Source organism: Marmota monax, unplaced genomic scaffold, assembly GCF_021218885.2.
Source record: "Marmota monax isolate L192 unplaced genomic scaffold, Marmota_monax_Labrador192_F-V1.1 WCK01_AAM20220418_F8-fsc00131, whole genome shotgun sequence".
NCBI lineage: Eukaryota > Metazoa > Chordata > Mammalia > Rodentia > Sciuridae > Marmota > Marmota monax.
In genome coordinates, this window is record NW_026693141.1 from 2,429,594 (window position 1) to 2,449,087 (window position 19,494).

Genomic DNA, 19,494 nt, shown 5'->3' on the forward strand with positions numbered 1-19,494 from the left:
GGAGAACAAAGAGGAGAGCTCCTCCCCCCGTGTCTCCTGTTCTCCCCAAGCCCCCTTGAGCTACCTGGAAGGAAGCCCCAGCACAAGATCACTTTTCTCCTTCTGGACTGGGAATTTGCAGCTCTATTTTTTCTGTAACTTGATAGGTAATTGTAGGAGCCACTTCACGCTCCAGGCCTTGATTTTTCTCTCCTGTATAATGGGGTTGTCAGATGTTGTAACCTTCAGATATTTTCTTCTTGGGAATAGCAGGCTGTCTGAAATGGGGGTCTGACACTGTGTCCTAACACAAGAGAACTTGGAGTTGAGCCCAAACCCAGGCAGCCCCGTCCTCTGTCCTCCCCCAGGCACATAACTGAAGCAGGCACGGACAGCTTTGCCGAGTCTAGATCTACCTCTATCACTAGGAAAGGGCAATTCTTAAGGCAGAAACTGAGACTTTTGCATCTTTATATCACTGGAGCCTCCCCTAGTGCTTGGTTCTTTTAAATGCTCCAAAACAAATTAATAAGTAAAAAACTATAAATAGCATTGTCTTATTTAGTGCCTCAGTAGGGGATTTGACAGGAAAAGTCCCCAGATGACCCCATGGTGGGTGAGCTTGGGTAAGTCTCAGATGCCTTCATTTCCTGTTTAATGGATGGGAGGGGTAGTGTCCCAGTTTGGGGGTGGATTTAGGGGTGCTCAGGACTCCATGAGTGAGATTGTACAATACTGTCCCATTTGGGAAGGAGAGGGGGGCTGGTTTGCTCCCAGTTGTAAGGACCTTTCTCTATGCTGCCCATAGTACAAGGTGAGGTCAAGGCTGACTTAGATTTCTCATCCTGGGGTTCAGGGCAGCCAGACAGGTACATCTGTGGTCCAAGCAGTCGGCAGCATCCCACATCCATCCATCCATCCATCCTACTGGCTCACCTGGCCTGCTTTTTTGGATCAATTTGGGATATTTGTTAACAGTGGATGCCTGGGGTAAGATGGGCAGCCTGTGGCTATGGAAGAGACTGTCCCAGAGCTCAGCTAATTGACCCACAGGGGGATGGACCTGCTGACCTCTCCCTCGTTAACACTGCATTTGGACCACTGAGCTCTGGCCTAGTTCTGACCTCTCCATAATAAGGACTCAATGGGGGGTTTCTGCAAAGGTGGGACAACCACAGGCCAGGGCTAAAACGGCTCCATGTGGCAGGGGAGGTGCCAGAGGAACAGAGCAGAGGCCATGCTAGCAGGGGTCAGGGGTGATTTTAGGATCAGGCACCAACTCCTCCTCATCCCCTCTGGTCCTCAGGATGGGTTGGCATAGCCGTTAGCATCTGTCACTGGGACTTGGACTTGGGGGTCTCTACAGAGGGCTCCAGGGTCTGCCCCCACCTGTAGCCCTTCTCAGGGAGTCCCCACCGAGACCATCAGACACTTCTGTGCTCCTTGGGCGCTGCTTTGCCGCACTGCCCCGGATCCTGGGGACACTGCCTGAGGAAGGATACTGGCAGCATTGAAAATCCCCTTTCTGTGGAGATGATAGAGCTTTTCAGAGTGCCAGTCTCTCTGCAGAGTGGGAGCAATTTCCCTGTAATTGGTAAAGTAACCGTAACTGCTCTGTCATTTGTATGTAGCGACACGTAATTGCACGGTAACCTTTGCCGCTGTGTGCGAGGGAAGCGTGGTAAGCTATTAGATTGTAATTCGGAGTGTCAGCTCCGGCTCCCCACACCACCTCACCAGGGCTGCTGCTGCTCAGCAGGCCATGGGGAGGCCTCCATGGGGCCTCTTGGCCCCCAGATCCAGTTGGGGGTCCTGCTCGGTAGAGCCCTTTGCTAGGAAAGGACCATCAGGAGATGAAGGCCAGGTGTCTGGAACCCCAGCACCTCACCTGAAGGAGTGGAAAGACACAGATGCCTTCCTCTGGCTTTCTGATGGAGTGAGTGGGTCCAGGATGGGGCCCCACAGAGTTATAATGCATAGTGCTCCATCTTCTGAATCTGAGATCTCAATTCTCTACTCCTCCATCTGGCCTGGTTGGCCCAATATCTACTCTATGCTGACAGATATTTAGGAAGAACCCCCTTTGCTACTTCACTTGACAACACTAGCCCCTTAATCTTGATAATGCCTCTGAGGTAGACACTGGATTTTCTCAGAGATACTGAGACTCACAAAGGCTAGCTGAGTTTTCGAAGGCGACAAACCATAATAAAGGCTAACACTTCCATAGCTCTTCCTAACTGGTGGCAGTGTTCCGTAGGTATTGAATTATTTAATCGTCACCACTGTACTATGAAGGATGTACTATTATAAACTCCATTAACAGGTGGCAAACTAGAGAGAAGTTAAATGACTTTCCAAAGATCACACAGCATTAAGTAGCAGAGATGGAATTCAAGCCTTGTTGCCCACTCTTAGCCACTGTGAAAGCCAGACTTTTATTTATCCATCCATCCAACCACCTGCCCCTCCATGAATCCATTCATCCATCCGTCCATCCATACATCCATCTAACCACCCCCCATCCCCACACATTCATCCATGTACCGCCCCCCCCCATCTGTCTACCCACCCACCCACCCTCCATCCATTTAACAAATGTATCTTAACCTACTATGCACCAGGAACTAAGCTAAAGGTACAAAAATATAAAACATGCTCCCTGTCCTTGAGTTCATAGTCCCTGGAGTGCATGGCCGCCCATCTTAATTGACACCTCACACATTCCATGAAGGCTTTGGGGGCAGTGGGAAGAAGATGCAGTGTCCTTCAGATGGGGCAGAGGTTGTAGTTCTAAGGCTTTTTGGTATGTTGATGGAGCTGCTCTAGTGGGTAGCACATGATTCTCATGGCCTGGGTGCTTATGTGCTTCCCTTGTTAGAATGAAGTTGCTCTTTAATAAATAAGCATCATCATGGTGGCCACAATGGGGTGACTGAAAGGGGATCACAGCCAAGTCTGGACCTAGTTCCTCTGGCTATGGCTCTAATCTGGCTGTAATGGGGCCCAGGGGGAGTCTCAGTCAGCAATCACCACCCTCCCCTGTTGCTCAGGAATCCACACCAGCCTTCACCTGTTCTAGGCTGGATTTCCACTCAAAAACAATGTGAAATATCTTGCATCGAAGGGGTGGAAAGACACAGGTGCTGAAGAGCTTCCAGTGCACTGGGCCCTTCGCCATTGCCCCCTCCAGTCCTCACAATGGTCCTGTCTTCCTGCTTTAAAGTCAGGGAAAGTGAAGCTCAGAGAACAACAGGACCAAGTTGTCCAGATGAGAAGCAGCTGAGCTGCCCTGCAAACCTGTCGCCTAATTTTCCTCCCCGCCACTTCCATGTGAAACATCCCTCCCTTAATGCCCCAGGAAACAGGCCTCCTCCCCACCACAGCTGGGGGACCGCTGCATCCATGCTGACCTGAGCCATCTTGGTCAAAGGCCTTGGTCAAAACTCCATCACCTGGACCCTCATAGCAGGGAGAAACTGAGCCATGGGGCGCCATGTTGTAAGTCCCAGCGCATCCTTTGCCTCGTTTGAGTCTGATGATAACCCTGGAGTAACTGCCGTGGTACAGGAGAGGAGACTGAGCCTCCGCCCCTGATCCTACCCTTTCCTACCCCCGATCCCACCCTCTGCCTCCTTTCCTACCCTTTCAGTAATTCTTCACTATGTCAAGATAAAAGGTTTAATCATCTGATATTGTGAGCCTGATGTTGGGTAGTATACTGTAGTAAACAAGGCTAGAATACCATGTTTAATTGACGTGTGTTTAGAGGAGAACAGTGTGGGTCTCTGAGGGGCTCACAGGGAGCTGCATGAGTGGAAGATGGGCGAGCCCTGGGCTCAGGCTTCGGGGTTGGGCTGTCCTCACTTCCCTTTGATAAAAAATTCCTCACCTGGTCTCCTGGCTGCTGAGGTGCTGCAGAGAAAGGGACCCACAGGTTGCTGACCTTCTGCCTCTGAGTGAGCATGATTTGATGATGCAGTTGCTGAAGTGCATACTCTTTTTTTTTTTTATAGTTTACTGTTGATTTTTGCTCAATCAAAGGGAAAAATTGTGTTTGGTAAATCTGACCACACAGAAAGGTAATTCTGGAAACTGAGAAGCCAGAAGTCTCTCACTTTCAGGTTAATGAGTGTTATATGTATGGCCAGGTGATGGGGGACACTGACCTTACTCTACACCTCAGTCTCCCCCTATGCAAAGTAGTCAATCATTCAGTCTCATCTCCTTGGAAAATGGGTTTTAGGACAAAGTACAAGGGTTGCTGATGGCAGAGGTCCCTGCAGCAGTGTAGCCCTGAAAAGTTAGGGATGTGGATTCCTTGTGAGCCAGAACCAGCAGTGTTCAAGGACCATGAGGATTCCGGCGCTCCAGCTTCCCTGGGAACGCCTGGCAGGTTGCCATGGTTACCTCCAGCAAGGCATGGACATCGCTTCCTCTTCTCCTGAGTCTTTGCTTTCTTTCTTCTCTCCATCCCTTTTAACTTCTACTACCTGTCTGCTTCCTCATTTTATCTTCATGGGAAGAACAATAAAGGTCAACCTAGACCTTGAAAGTTCCCTCCTAAATTTGACTCCTGTGGCTCTTTGTAGAGGGAGAGCGGAGAGTTGAGTTTGGTCTGGGCTGTGGACCAGATGATGTAGGAGAGACCAGAAGTAATCAAAGGCATGAAGCAGACATCTGCTCTGCACATGGCTGCGGGGCCTGCCCACACTCTCCCCCTGTCCATCCTGACTGCCTGGGAGGAAGAAGGGGAGAAAAAAGGGGAGAGGTCAGAGAGAGCTTTCAATGCTCAGCACATGGCCTTCCCCAGGTGGACGATGGCTGCCAGCCCCCTCCGCGGAACAGAGCGGAGGAGCCCCAGGCCCTGGAGAGCTCAATTGGCCACTTTCACACAGCTGCGCTGGCAAGAGCCTGCCTGCTGTTCTCCAGATTTCTCTTGCTTTGGCCGGACTGAAGCCTTTAAAAAAGTGACACCTTGTATTTTATTTCACTCCTTTTTCTGAAAGATCCAAAGACATTTACAGGCATGAGCGCAATAGGCTTTATGGTAGCCCATCAAAAAGCAGGGATTGTTTCCTTCATCTTTATAGAGCAGAAAATAAAAGCACAGGAAGACGGAGTAACTCTTCTGAGGCCACACAGTGCTTCCAAGAAAGGGTGGAAAATCCAGTAAGTTCCTGGCGCCTGGGAGAGGCCTGAGCCAAACCAAGGCTGTTTGTGGAGAGTGCCGGAGGCTCCTTGCAAGTCACTGTGCAGGCCTCTGCACCGGTGTTGCAATGGGTACTCCTCGTTATATTGGGGATCTAGAGGCCTCATGGGAAAAAAAGGGGAGACTGAGCAGAAATGCTGTGGGGATCTGGCCAAGAAGCTCTCCCTACTGGCTCCTGACCCCTGAGGTTGTGCTTCCTGGAGCCAAAGAGTTGGGTTGGTGTGTCCCATAGGATATTTCAAGAGTATCTTTAAGGAAGGCTGACAGGTGTTATTGCTTAAAAGGGCTCGGCAAAGTGGTGCACACCTGTAATCCCAGCAGCCCAGGAGGCTGAGGCAGGAGGATTGCAAGTTCAAAGCCAGCCTCAGCAACTTAGCAATACCCTAAGCAATTTAGCGAGAGAGACCCTGTCTCAAAATCAAAAGGGGTGGGGATGTGGCTCAGTGTTTAAGCATCCCTGGTACCAAATATATATATATATATATATATATATATATATATATATATATATATATATATATATATATATATTTGGTATGAAACATATAATAGGCCAGGATTGGGTAAACATGTTTCTTCTTAAGACTTTTCATTATGAATGCCGTAGATTGCATTAGGATGTTTCCAAGGAACCCTGCTAAGTGGAGCATCTTGGGAAGCTTGGATTCCAGAGACAACGCTTTGGGAAAGCCTGGTGCAAGCATGACAAGGTCACGGTTGCCCCTCTTTGCTGTGCCCTAAGAGATGGGATGCCCTAGGATTGGCTGGTGAGGGACTACCGTGGTTCTGTAAGACGGGGAGTTCCACGGACTTCCCTCTCCCGCTCCTCCTTTCCCCAGCTGATCACCTGCACAGGCCTCTGCTGTGACTGTTAGCTATGCATTCATGCGTCTAGTTCTTTATTTCTACCGGCACATCTGCTCCACGGCAGGTGTGTACATGGGAAGGTTGCTTCCCTCTTACACCTGAGCCCAGCTCTCCGTGCCATGATCATCAGATACTGGCCCAGTGCTTCTCCATGTGCCGGTGATGACAGGCAATCAAAGCCACCAAGATGGTGCCTGGAAGGGTCCGAGGAGGGGCAGAGAGGTCACGGAGTCTGGTGAGAAGAGACCCTAGGGATTCTCTTTTGTCATGGTCCTGCAGCTGCCTCCATAAGTGACTGCTGACAGGTCACCAAATTCCTCTACTGCTGAGCCTGTCCCTCTAAAAAGGGAGGATTTGTAGCAGATCCAGGATTCTTCTGGCTCTAGAGTTCTCTGACTTCAGACAATGGCCCTGAAGCTCCTTTTTGATTTGTCTCTTTTTCACTTTCAGCTCTTAACCATCGATGACAACTTCTGTGGCCTGGATATGAATGCTCCCCTGGGAGTGTCCGAGATGGTGCGTGGCATCCCGGTCTTCACGGAGGACAGGGACCGCATGACTTCCGTCATTGCCTACGTCTACAAGAATCACTCTCTAGCCTTCGTGGGCACCAAGAGTGGCAAGCTGAAGAAGGTAGGAATGAGGTGCTGCTGGTGGATGATTGTGGAGACAGGCTGCTCCCACGGGATGATATTATCTCATGGTTTCTTACTCCTGTGCGCCTGATGGGCTATAAGACTGGTCTGACGTAGGGAGATAGGCTGCTGGAGGTCAGGATGATTGCCTTTTTTTAATGCCTTTGTCCTTGGTTGTTGTGAGAACCAGGCTGTTGTGAGTGTGTGGTGCACTCTTCCCTAGGAAAGGTTTGAGTGCACGCTTCCTCTATCATTCCAAACAGTGTACTCTGTTCAACTTGGGCTAGTGCCCTGCGGCAAGGGCTTTATTAGGTCTGGGTGGCTGGGGAAGTGGGCAGCGGGGAGGAGGGGGCAAGGCAGGCCTGTTCCTCTTGCTCCAGCCCTTCTGGCTGGTGCATCCATCTGGAATCCATTTAGGGAACAGATGGAGGAACACGCAGACCTGTTAGAGTTGCTAATGGGGCTAAAAGCCAACTTGTGGGACAAGGAGATGTGGAGGCCATGCAACAAATAGGAATTCCTTAAGGTGAGGTGGAAATATGGTCCAAGGACCTGGACTGTCCTCCTTGATCCCCAGAAGCTGGCTGGCTCTTGGGGTGTTGGATAATCTTGGCTCATCAGCAGTGTTGGGAGAGCCCATCCACCCAGGGATGCTCCTTGCTCAGGGTTTTCTATTTCACTGGATTGAAGCTGGCTCCACAGCATGTCGTCCTTGATGGGGTGAGAAGTCTTTCTAAGACTATACGCTCTCCATCTTATATTCTGTTGACTGAGAGTTGTACTTCAGTCCTTTCCTATGACCTTTTGGTGATGGACTTGCCTTAGAATTCTCTGGATGTTGTGTGATTCGGGCTAAGTAAAGAGGCACTGTGTGATGGAGACTGAACCTTGATCCGTACTTTTCTCTTTGCTGTATTTCTGGGCATTGGCTCTGGATGGTCCAGGGGAAATGTTCTGTGCAATATTTAGAAGGTTATTTCTGATCTACCAGCCTACTATGCAACAAACACAGAAATCTTTCTTTCTGTTGAACTCGATACCTTTGTGGCACCATTTGTAGGGTCTGGAATGTGACAGTGTAGAAGGCAAGACGTGTGTGTGAGCTGGGATGTGCATGTGGAGCATCGAGTGGGAAATATCTGGAAAAGAAGGCAGTGTCCACTGCTGGAGGTTCATGGCACACTCTGTGAGGGTGACGAACAATGTCCTGCCTGTGTGGCACTGCCCAGGAGGACATAATTACCAGACTTTAGGGTCCTGTCATTTGTGTCAAAACCAAAAAACGATTTCCCCATTTGTCTACACATCTTCAAAAATCCTCTTTCATGGGTTCCTGCCTTTTCTGAGAACACAGTAAGTACAACTGAACTTTGTCTTGCTCATGGCTCCTTGTGATGCCGACTCATGTATTAAACTGAGTTTTGTGGAGGCCTGGAGAAGATGCTGGAAGGCATGGGGGTGATGTCCCCACGCAGCTCCTGGGTGTGACTGTTGCCTTCCTGGTCCTTCCTCCCATCACCTGCAGCTGCTGGGAAACGGGGGCGACTCCAGTGCCTTGGTCCCTCAGTCTGCAGCTTCCGGCTGGCAGTGGGCGGGCAGTCAGCCGCCAGTCTTGCTGCCGTTGTGTCCCGTGAGCCTCCGCAGGCACCGAGGGGAGGAGCGCAAAAGCCACTGAGCAGGCAGGGCTCTGGGGGACACTTCCCTTCGTTGTTCAGGTGGCCGCTTTTGCTGTTATTTGATGGTTTCAGTTGGCTGCAGAAAGTGAACGCTAAATCCCAAAGGTGTTATTGCTGTAATTTGGATCTCAAATTTCCTCCAAAGGACCTGTGTTGAAGGCCTGGTCCCCGGGGGTGTGCTTTGGAATGTGGTGCAACCTTGGGGAGGGGAGCCGATGGGAGGACCTGAGGTCTCTGGAGGCAAGTCTTCCTTGAAGGGGGTCGTGGGACCCTGGTGCCTGCCCTTTTCCTTTTGCTCCCTGGATCTGGTGTAAGCAGTTTTGCTCCACCACAAACTCTGGTCACCATGTACTGCCACTCTGCAGGCCCCAAACAATGGGGCCAACAGAACTTAAACTGGCACTTCCCAAACCATGAGTCAGAAATAAATGGTTTATCCATAAGTTATTTATCTCAGTGTTTTGTTATAGTGGTGGAAAGCTGACTGGTTCTCTTACCATCCCATCCAGTGTCCCTTGACCGTCTTGCCTGCTCCCATGAGGAATAGGCACTATTGAGAATAAATAAATAGGCAACACACTATGGGGGTCTTGGCCCTTCCCTGCAGTGAGCCCAGTCTCAGTGCAATGGAAAAAGTGACATCCTCCATTGACCTCAAAGTCCTATCTGCCAAATTTCCTATTGGCAGCCAGAGGATCATGCAACTCACTGGCAAGACAGAATGAAACCTGGATGAGGATTTATTTATTGTCGTTGTCTGACCTGGCTGGAATACGGTGTCAGTGAAATGAACATAGAAAGTTCAGTGCACATAACCGGCAATCATTGAGGGGGAAAAAACACATGTTTTCAAGTCATGGTTGCACTGTAAACCTGAGAGAGTCACCTTGTAGATGCATGCTGTTGGTCCGAGGGTGGATTGAGGCAGCGGGCAGCTGGCAATGTCCCTTGTCCCTTCCCAGAGAGCTCATGCACAGCACATCCTCAGGAGTGGGGAGGAGGACAGCCCAGGAGTATGGATGAACACTTAGAAACAACCCTCAGAGACTGGCAGGAACAGGTGGCAGGGCCAAGTCATCCCGGGCTGGCATTTCCCATCTTTTCCCTTGGTGGGTTTACATAGTTCTCTTTCAGCCACTTGGGACATTATATTTAATTTCCAGAGCATTGGTGGGGCCGCTGAGGCATAAAATTTGAAAGCTAAGAGCAGAAGGTTCGTGTGGGGGGACCGAGCCATCGTTCCCCTGGGAAGAGGCGCCATTACGGGGCCACACTTTCTGCTCCGTGGGCTCAGACTGGCAGCCTCTTAATGGTTCTGCTCAAGCCCAGCAACTGCTTCTGCCAGCTCAGCACAGCTGGCCCAGGGGACAGTTGGAGTGGGAAAGGAAGGCTGGGCCATGGTGCCTGTTGTTTGAAATAATAAAAAGCAAAAGTGGCCCGTTTATTTATTTTTCCTAAACAATAAAATGTTCCACCGCCCCAGCTCTCTGGGTGCCCCACCCCTTTCCTTGTGATATCTGACTTGCTTTCCCCCTGAGCTTAACACGCCCATAGTCACCCTTTGGGCCAAGGCCCAGCCATGACAAACTTGGGGCTGCGGGAGGATTTTGCAGCAAGTTTTGTGAGCGACCAAGATCAGGGGGTGAGAATAATGGAAATCATACAGTAGCCGTAATTACAGAGTTGGTGTCCCTGAGCCCTGTAATAATCTCCTGTGTGCATCGAGGGCCTTTCAGAGTTCTTTGCAGCATGACAAGGGACTCAAAGTGGGCAGGGTGGGCAGAAAGGAGGCTGGGGGTTTACTGAGAATAAGGAAGTTTGGCTCTGGGTTTTTAGGGACCCAGGGGCTAGACTGTAGCTATCCATAGGCTGCCCTCAAAATTACTGACTTTTCATTGTGTTTGAAAGGTGTGAGTCCCAGTCATTTGCAACCTTGCCTTTGATGACCGTAATTTCACTCCTCAAGTGCACACATCACATGAGGCAAGGGGAAAGGAGGTGAGGAAAGTGCCAATTTGGATGTCTTTGATGTTTTCTGATGTGAGTGTGTGTGTTATAGACAGCATTGGCAGCCTTTTCCCACAGTGAGCGTTAAAGGTGTGTGCTCTTAAGAAATACAGCACGGAAACGTTACACTCATTAGGAGGTACCTAGGAACTTAGAAATAATCCACAGACTGTTAAAATTTCAGCCACAGGTGAAAATCATAAGGGAAACACCATCTTGACTTGCCTTGGGGTGACCACCCAAATCTGAAAGCCTTTGACCCAAGTTGGGGTAATCAGGTCAGTGTGCTCTCAGAAAGACAAGATTCCTTTGCTTAAATATTTCTGCAGAAATCCTCGCTGCATCTTGCTTCCTCTCGCTAAGTGATCATATTTTATGGCGGCTGCTCAGCAGTGAATTACTGCCTGAAGTTAGCGGGAGAGACTAACGTTCATTGTGAACCAAAACATCATAAACTTCCACTTGAGGTGTGATTGCTTCTTTCGTTTTGTGATTGCGTCTTTCCCGGATGTTTTTGCTGGGCTGAACGGCTCGTGCTTACAGGGTGGAGCTCTGGATCTGGTTAGGCAGAGCTCTGGTGCTCTTGCTGTAAGCATGCACGCTCCAGGCCAGACCAGCCTCTCTGGCTGAGAACTGCATGTGCGTCCACCTGCAGAGTCAATAGCAGCATAAAACACAAAAAAATCACTTTTATTGGCAATTGTCATGCAGATTAATTTAATTATCCTAATTTTTTACCCCTTGAATGTGTTTTAAAATCGATTTGCGCGTGTTCCCTAGGCTCTCTGAGTCCAGGAGGGAAATTAGCCAGAAGCAGAGTTGTGCAGACAGACAGCTTGGAGCTGGTGTCCTTCTCCTCTGTGTGCGTGTTTTCAGTCCTTGACTCTCAAAGCAATAGCAGACCCGACGTTCCAGCCGCTGCTCTGCCAGTTTCTAGATACACCCAGGAATTCTTTGTAAAACTCCTCTGGAAATATGAATCCACTTTTAAGATAAATTCATGCCATGTAAAGCTCCGTAGATGGGTGAAAAGATCAGGAAAGAAATGGAGGCCCCGTGTTAGATCTCCACATTGACTGGAAACCTGTGGGTTTGTATAGTTGATCCACGTGTGGTCGGTCTGCTCTGCCGCATGAGGTGCTTCTCAAACCTGAGCGCCTCAAGTTTACACGTGGTTAGGCACAAGCAGGAAGGAACAGAAAGGAACATACGGCCCTTGCGTCATTAGTCTGCCCATCCTGGGGATCTAAAAGTGGCCCTTCAGGACAGTTTTGCCTTGTGCCAACCTGTCTGCTCCTCCTGTGCCTTCCTCTTGTCTCGTCCCAATCTCCTCTGCTGTGTTATATGCTTTTCCCCTTGTTATGCCAATGAGGAGAGCAACAAAGCTGGGTACTGTCCCCCTGGACTAATTTTATGCTCTTGAACACAGTAAGCCCTTACTTAACCATCCTTTTAACATGTTACCCCACCAGCCCAATCCTTTCCCCCTTTCCTTTTTCTCACGACTCTGCCCATGGGCCCCCCTACCTTCCCCACACATCTCTGGGGGGAATCTCAAGTGTCCACTCAGCACTGACCCAAACAAGTGTGGGGAGGTGTCCTTAGCATGGTCTCTGCCCTCTCCAGGCTCCAATCTGATGGCTGAGCACCCACACCTTCTCTTCCCACTTCCCCCTTGAGGCCCAGGTTGCCATCCCCAGCAAACACGACTTCAAGGGCTCTTGTCATCCTCTCTTCCAAATGATCGTTGCGACTGCATGTGATTTAAAGAGATCATTTGAAATGAGCTTTGTCAATTCAAGATTTATTGATACATGTGCCACTTTTTGGAATCATATGTGTGTGTGTGTGTGGATATTCATTTGTATAGAAAGATTCTGATCATAAATTAAAATGCAAAGACATTAAAATTGAAGAAAGTGCCGCAGAAACGCCCCAAATCATAGAGCGCTCTCCATCAGCTGATACACAAATGTCAGATGCGCCGGAGGAATTTATCCAGTGACACATGCAATTGAAGTAAAATATTGTACTTTACAAGAACATATCATTAGAATGAAAACTAGCAGCATATCAGGAGCCTGGCCATGTAACCAAGACAACAAAGAGATGAGTGACATGGTGTGCAGAGGAGGGGGGTGGGAGGCAGAAAGCAAAGGACAGGTGGGCCCCAGCTGTAGAGGTCCCTTACTGCTGGGCTCATCCCTGCTACACCCTGGATGGGAGGGAATAGGGTCTGGATGTCAGTAGCGTGAAGGTTCTCATCGAGGAGAGACCCAAGGGAGGGTTTCGTTACCAGAAATTGCTAAGACTTCTGTGGCTACTTTGATGGGGAAAGTGGTGGCAGCTGGACTGATTTATAGTCCACCATTGATGCTCTGATTGGGGGTCCACTTAGAGTTCCCACTTGTTTTTAGGGTCTTTGGTGAAGGTGGCCACTGGGCTGCTTCTCAGTGGTGTCTTCCTCTAGCAGCTCTGGCTTCTTGTAAAAACCTCCCTGGTGACGTTTTGTGCTCTCGCATCCATTTCATACCTTCTGTCCTGGCCCAGGTGACACAGGGGAATGGTATCTATTGCTGTGCAGCAAACTGCCCAGACATATCACCATATGCCTTTGTGGGTCAGGAATCCCGGCATGCTTAGCTGGGTCCTCACAGGCTGTGGTCAAGTGTTGGGTTGGGCTGCAGTCAGCCCAAGAATCAGGCCAACGTGGTGTGGGTCACTTGTGTGGCTGTTGGCCAGCCTCAGGTCCTCACAGAGAGGAGGCCAGTTCTTTGCCATCAAGATTGCTCACACCCCAACAAAACAGGGCACTGGCTTCTCGAGAGCAAGAGGAAAGAGAGAAAATGAGAGGGGGCGAGCAAGAAGAAGGCCATCATCTTTTTGAAAGCTGATCCTAGAAGTGACATGTCAGTGCTTTTGTTGTACTCTGGGTGTTAGAAGCCACCATTTGGCCTGGCTCATGTCCAGGAGGAAGGAACTCCACAAGGGCTTGAATACCAGGAAGTGGGGCCCCTGGGGCCTTGTAGTGGCTCCTACCACTTAGGGCTTTGTATCCGGGCCATGGAAGGTGCCTGGACCATTGCTTTTAGTGCTCTAGAGATGGCACAGCCTTGCTTGGAATGACAGTGGCCCAGGCACATCTTCTGGCTTCCCAAGGTTCTGATTGTGCAGCTGTATTAGAGAATTGGGGGCTGAGCAGGAGTCACCCCATCCTTAGGAAGGAGTGCAGCTCTGGTGGGCCATACCCAGGGCTCTGATCATCAGGGAAAGGGTGGTGCTTGGTGAAGGGAGAGGAGAGAGAATTGGCCTTCAAATCAGTGGCTGTGTGTGGCCACAGAGAGTGCAGCCTCCTGACATGGGCTACAGCGGGGGTCTCCGGCTCCTTAGGGAGAGTCGCTTTGGGCTGACTGGGGCTGGTGGGAAAGAGAATTGGGAAAGAGAATGGGGGAAGGTCACTTAGGTACTTTGGATCCCGCGGAGGTACCAGGCACTGTTCCAGGACTCTGTGCACATTACACACCTCCTCTTATGTCATCCTCTGTGTTTCTTTTTGGGGTAAATCTGAAAACCTCTGTTTTGCCCATGATAAAAGGGACAGGCTGAGTTCCCTGAGGTCATATATTTTAATGGAAGGTCTACCCTTTGCTGATTTACATAGTAACATATGGACTTTACCTGAGGCCTTCCTCTGTCCCTGGAGGTAAGTCTTGCCTCTAGGACTGTGAGAGGAGATGGTCACCTGGCCGCCTCCTGTACGTGGCCAGCCTGGCTGTTGGCCAGAACCTTCCTTTCACTCCCTCAGGCCTGCCCTGTCTCTGCGTCTCTGTGTTGGTGCTTGGGGAGCCGTAGCTAATTTTCCTGTCTCTGGATGCTCACTTATTTAATCCATCCTACAAAGAATGGCAGATTCATCTTCCAGATGCAGCTCAAATCCTCTTACTCTCATAGTTAGGAAAAACAAAACAAAACTCACCTCATCCCGCCTGTCCAGCCCCGCTGCCCAGAGCCTGGTCTGTGTGAACTGCTGCACCGAGGACGTGGGGCCCCCAGTGTCAGCTGTGGCCTTTGTATTGTGAGTACTCAAGAGCCTTGTTAAATTTAAACACCGAGGAGGAGGCTCCCACCTGAGAGGCAGCAGGATTCCCACCTCCGCAGCTGCCTATATGGCTGCTCCAGGCCCAGCCTCCCTGCACGGCCAGGTCCCCTTCAGCACAGTGTGCACCCAGCTGGGATCCTGCAGCGGGTGGGGGGTCTGTGGGGAGGTGGAAGATTCTCTGGGAAGCAGACACACTGTGCTCCTCCACCTACCCCTGACCTGTGGCCAGGGACACTTGCTGTGTGCTGAGCTCTCCCGTGAACAGTCTCACCCAGCAGCTGTGCAACTGTGGGTTCTGGATTTGCCTTCCTGTTGCCCGGCATCCGGGTCTCTGCCTTTACTTGTTTGGAAGATGGCTGCTTGTGCTTGGTCACAGCCCCTCCAGCTCTGCAGGCCCTCTGGAGCAGAGCTGGGTCACAGTGGATCTGTGTGGCTCATGGTTATCACGCACCCTCTCACCACCCAAGGATCCAACCTTCTCTTTCTTTCTAAACTCCCAGCCCAAACTTGAGCTTCTGGGCTCTCCTCTCCACCCCTGTCCTCTGTCCTCACCGTTTCCCTCCCAGCCCTCGCTGTGTTCTCCTTGCCAGTGTGTCACGTTGTACCAAAGATCCCTTCACACACACTATCTTGACCAATTTGCCCAGGATGACCATGGGTGAAGGAATGCCTGAGGCGCTGCTATCCACAGTGTCTGCCTCAATGTGGAAAGTTGAGTCTCCTTTTAAAAGGGTACAGAGGATGCATAAGGAGCAACACCTTGTCCCCCAAGCCACCCCTGATGTCCCTTGCTGGGGCATGATCTCTGTTGCTCAGTCTGGAGCCTAAGGCTCACGTCCTGTGTTATAGGAATAGCTGGGTGGAGACTCAGGTCTATGTCACTCACCTACTGTGGCCTGTTGGTGCCCTTAGAATAAGTAGCCAAAGACTGGGTGGATGAGAAGTGTGGGTGGGCTCAGGGACACCCCCACCTCCTTGGCACTGCTCTCTGGCTACTGAAACTTCTGGCACCCCTCTTCCCCCAGTGCCTCACCTGGTCCTAGGTTTTCTGTTGGGACCTCTTTTGAGTCACTTTCCAGAATATTCTTTTCCTAGAAAGGGTTTCTGGGGCATTGGGATAAAAGGTGGGAAAGAAAAGTCATAGATTGTGTTTCTCCTGAACTGCTCCCATTTGCCTGCCCACCCAGATGTGAGCATGCAGGGGTGGAAGGTGTCCTGGGATCACTGCACTTGAGGGGCTACAGTGGCTCTGAAGTCACCTTAGGACTTGCTGTCATCATTGTGTCCAAAACTTAAACTCAATTCTACTGCTTTCCAGGACTTCCCGTGGGAATCTCAGGCACCAATTGTGATTTCAGCTCCTGGCAGGATGACATCCAAGATTATACAGGAATCTTATCCATGTGTGGATTTTGATAATAGTGAAGGTGATTAGTTATCTTTGGTCCATTTTGAAAGATCTATAAGTTGATGACGCCTTTAACTTATCTTTCTGGTAATTTACCAATATCTACTCCAGTGATAATTTGGTTCTCTGCTTTTTGTCCGACCTTCCCCCTGCTGAAAAAGCATAGCATGTATCCATTATTTTCTATCAGGATTCTTCTACTACATCTTCTCACGGTGGGCAGACAGATTTTTTGAAAGGTTGCATGTGATTATAACCATATTTGATGTATCAGGTTAGCAGAATATCTTAATGGATCTTTATGATCACAGTAGTTCTGGGTCTTCCCTTGGACACACCAGACTTGGAAAAGGAAGATACACTTTAAACCTCACTTAGAAAATGAGTCTTTCTTAGATCCAATGAAGTTTAATGAGGCAGGATGGGCTTCAGTCCTGGGTGGACCTGAACTTCCATATTGTTTGCTGACAGTGCCGTCAACCAGGTGGAGCCAGTGTGGCAGTTGGGGACATTAGACCACCCATAATGGGGGCAGGCCATGGCCTTAGGGATGCTGACAGTACTGTCTGCTTCTCTGCTTCAACTAGGCCCTAGGCTTCTTTGGCTAATGAAAAGGTCGTGAGCTTTTGGGTAAGGTATGCGAGTTTATTGATGGAAACCAATGAACTTTTTCTAAATTGAGGAATTCCTTCCTAAAATAAATAGCCTTATAATGTATCAATGTTATCAATTTGATTTTTTATTTAATCACTTATTAATACCAGAAATTATGGGCAATAGGTGGTTTTAACATATGTAGCTGAGATTTTTTTTCTAAAAAGAATAGGCTTAATTTCTTCACATGAAAAATACAATTCATCAATATAGCTGATCTTTTTCTTCCAGTGTGTTTAAACTTTTCCCCAAATAGACCAAAGGTGCCCTATAGTACTACCCTGAGGGTAACAATTGCTGAATAAAAATATATTTGAAGACTGACCATGGGGACTTAGGGTCTCACAGTGTGTGTATGTGTGTGTGTGTGTGTGTGTGTGTGTGTGTGGTGGTGGTAGGGTATCAGCTAGCTTCGGTTAAGTTGTATTGCAGTAACAAATAACCCCCAAATTTAAGTGTCTGGCAACAACAGAAATTATTTCTAACTTGTGTTCACATGAGCTTTGGGTTGGCAGCAGTGGCACTCTATGTCCTTTAACGGGGGAAGATGTCAAAGGGCAGCCCCTCTCTGGGACATGCCAATCTCATTGCAAGAGGGAGAAGCGAGGTGGAAGAACCCCATCATGGCTACTAAAGCTGCTGCTCTAAGGTGGTGCATGTCATTGCCACTCCATTTCAGTGGCCCAGCCAAAGTGATTGGTGGAGGAGAGCAACCCTGCCCAGGAAGAGCCTTCTATACATGTGTGTGGGGAAGGTGGGAGGTGAGGGCAGAAAGTATTTCAATACAGTTTGTCATAAGCATTGTTATTGCAAACGTCAACCAAAAATTGCCTCCTAGGTCATTTCTAATGTGCTAGGTGTTTCTTATCTTAAATTTCTCATAATCTCTCCTTGCTTAATGTTGAAGAAGAACATGCCCAAAAGGTAGGACGTGACAGATTTTATGTAATCAACCCCAGACATAGTGTTAAAGATTTTTTTAGAAAATAAAACCTCTCTCATATGGTTTTCTTGTGATTTACTTTTTTTTCTCCTAAAACTGAAACTAATTGTTCATTCATTCTTCCATTAGTCAGGCTCTGGATGTTTGTATCACCCCAAATTTAGTTTTTCCTTGTGAGTGAGGGCACTTTTCTACTTAAATACAATGATTAGATTGTGCTCAGCAGATGTCTCTGAGATAATTAAATTATCCAAATTTATTGAATCCTTTCTTTTACCTACAATTAGATAGAGCTTTGCAAATTAATTTTCTCTCAGCAATTGAAGTTCCAAAGATTCTCCCACTTTCCCCCTGAAACTACTTTGCTGACCATGAATTCCAAAAATTCACTCTGGACACAGGCAGGACATTACCCTTTGAACTCAGTTTCTGAGGGCCAGAACCCACAGCAGGCCCTGACTCTAGACCAGCTCCTAGTCAGTCTTGTCCCCCAGCTAGCTTTTCTCTGGAAAAGGCAAGAGACAGGCAGAGTTGACATGCTGAGTGGAGGAAACCCTCCTACAGGTTGCTTGAAAAACATTGATTTTTTAGTCCTTAATCTCATTTTGTGAATTGCTGTGTTTTTGGCCAACATTTTTAAAATTTGCATCCTGTTGTTGATGCATGAGGAAACATCGAACATCCATAACTCGGCAACATGATACAGATGTTCATGGTTGAGCTAGTAGAAGCAATGTGAGGGCCCTGGCAACACAGAAAGCTCACAGGGGACTGCCCAGTTGCAGTTATGCTGGGAGGGGCCCTCTGATTCTCTCCAAGCTCCTCACCTTCTATTTTCAGGGAGATGAATACATACTTCAACATGCGTGGCTTTGTGTATACCTCTCTGCCACATTCACAGTCAGAAACACGCACAAGTTCCTGATTCACACACATACCTATATTTACCCAGCACAACCACGCCTCCCCCATCCCCCATGCACCGTTAAGAGCCTGCAGACCTTCTCTTTGCAACTTGAGCATGGTCCCCCTTGGACTCCGCCCCCTTAGATGGAGCCACTGTACCATCTTGTGCTCTCTGGGACATTTGCAACATGCCATCTAATCAGTTTACCTCTGACTTACCCACTTTGGCCTCGAGATGATGACAGAGTACAGCTATTTAGCTGTCAAATGCTCTGACTCTTGCCCAGATGGACAATGCCTCCAATATCAGAGTGGTCTCTGTTTCCCCTGCGGGTGGGGGTAATGGGCCTCCCAGTTGCTTTTTAAAGCGCTTCTTGCATCTGCCTTTCATGTTAATGCCTCTTGCTTGCTGACCTTGCTTCCTGGCAGCCCGCCTAAGTGTGATTCCCATAATTAGCTTAGTGATAATTTAATCTCTGCTTTATATTTGATTGTTTTTGAGGGACTTGGGTCTGGGGATGGGGGAAAGGGACCTTTGCTCCTTTCTGACCTTTGCTTTTGAATGAACTCTTTCTCTGTCCAGGGGCAGAGGCAGAAGGATGTAATAGGGTCGTTGGAGGGGGTGGGGGACGCAGCAACAGAGAGGCAGGCCGCTTCATGGAAAGGTTTGGGGCAGGAAGCTGGAAAGAACTCATCTCTTTCTCTCTGTTGATCCCTGTCTTTAGGGGTTTTCCTTTCTCTGTCCTTATTCCTCCCCAAAAGTATGAAGGCATATGGGTGTGGGCACACGGGATTGAAGATGCTCAAGGAGGGGCATCTTCATACTAGGAAATAACATACTTCCTCCAGTGGTCATGGCAACCATGTGTCAAGCCCAAGGAAGCTGAGGAAGAGCCAGCAGAGCCACTAAATTCCACTCTGCTGCCTCCCATGACTACTCCTAGGCACCCCAGCCTGTCCAAGCTTCTGCTTGGGAGTGCATCTGGGCCCAATCATGCTCCTGAACTATTTCCAGCCAGACCTGGGTGTTGAGTAAAATGCTGGAACTGACAGTGGGGAGATCTCACCTTTGGTTCTGGCTGCACTTCTGATATTGGACAAACGGAGT

The 19,494-nt window shown here is 49.1% G+C and overlaps 1 protein-coding gene across 2 annotated transcripts in view; it reads left to right on the top strand.

The window, feature by feature from the left end:
- Plxna4 (plexin A4) overlaps positions 1 to 19,494 on the top strand; it is a 425,679-nt gene that overhangs the window by 81,898 nt on the left and 324,287 nt on the right. For both annotated transcript variants that reach the window (XM_046455106.2, XM_058582832.1), the window contains exon 3: positions 6,509 to 6,691. In XM_046455106.2, the coding sequence (XP_046311062.1) occupies positions 6,509 to 6,691 (183 nt within the window). The remainder of the gene's footprint in view (positions 1 to 6,508; positions 6,692 to 19,494) is intronic.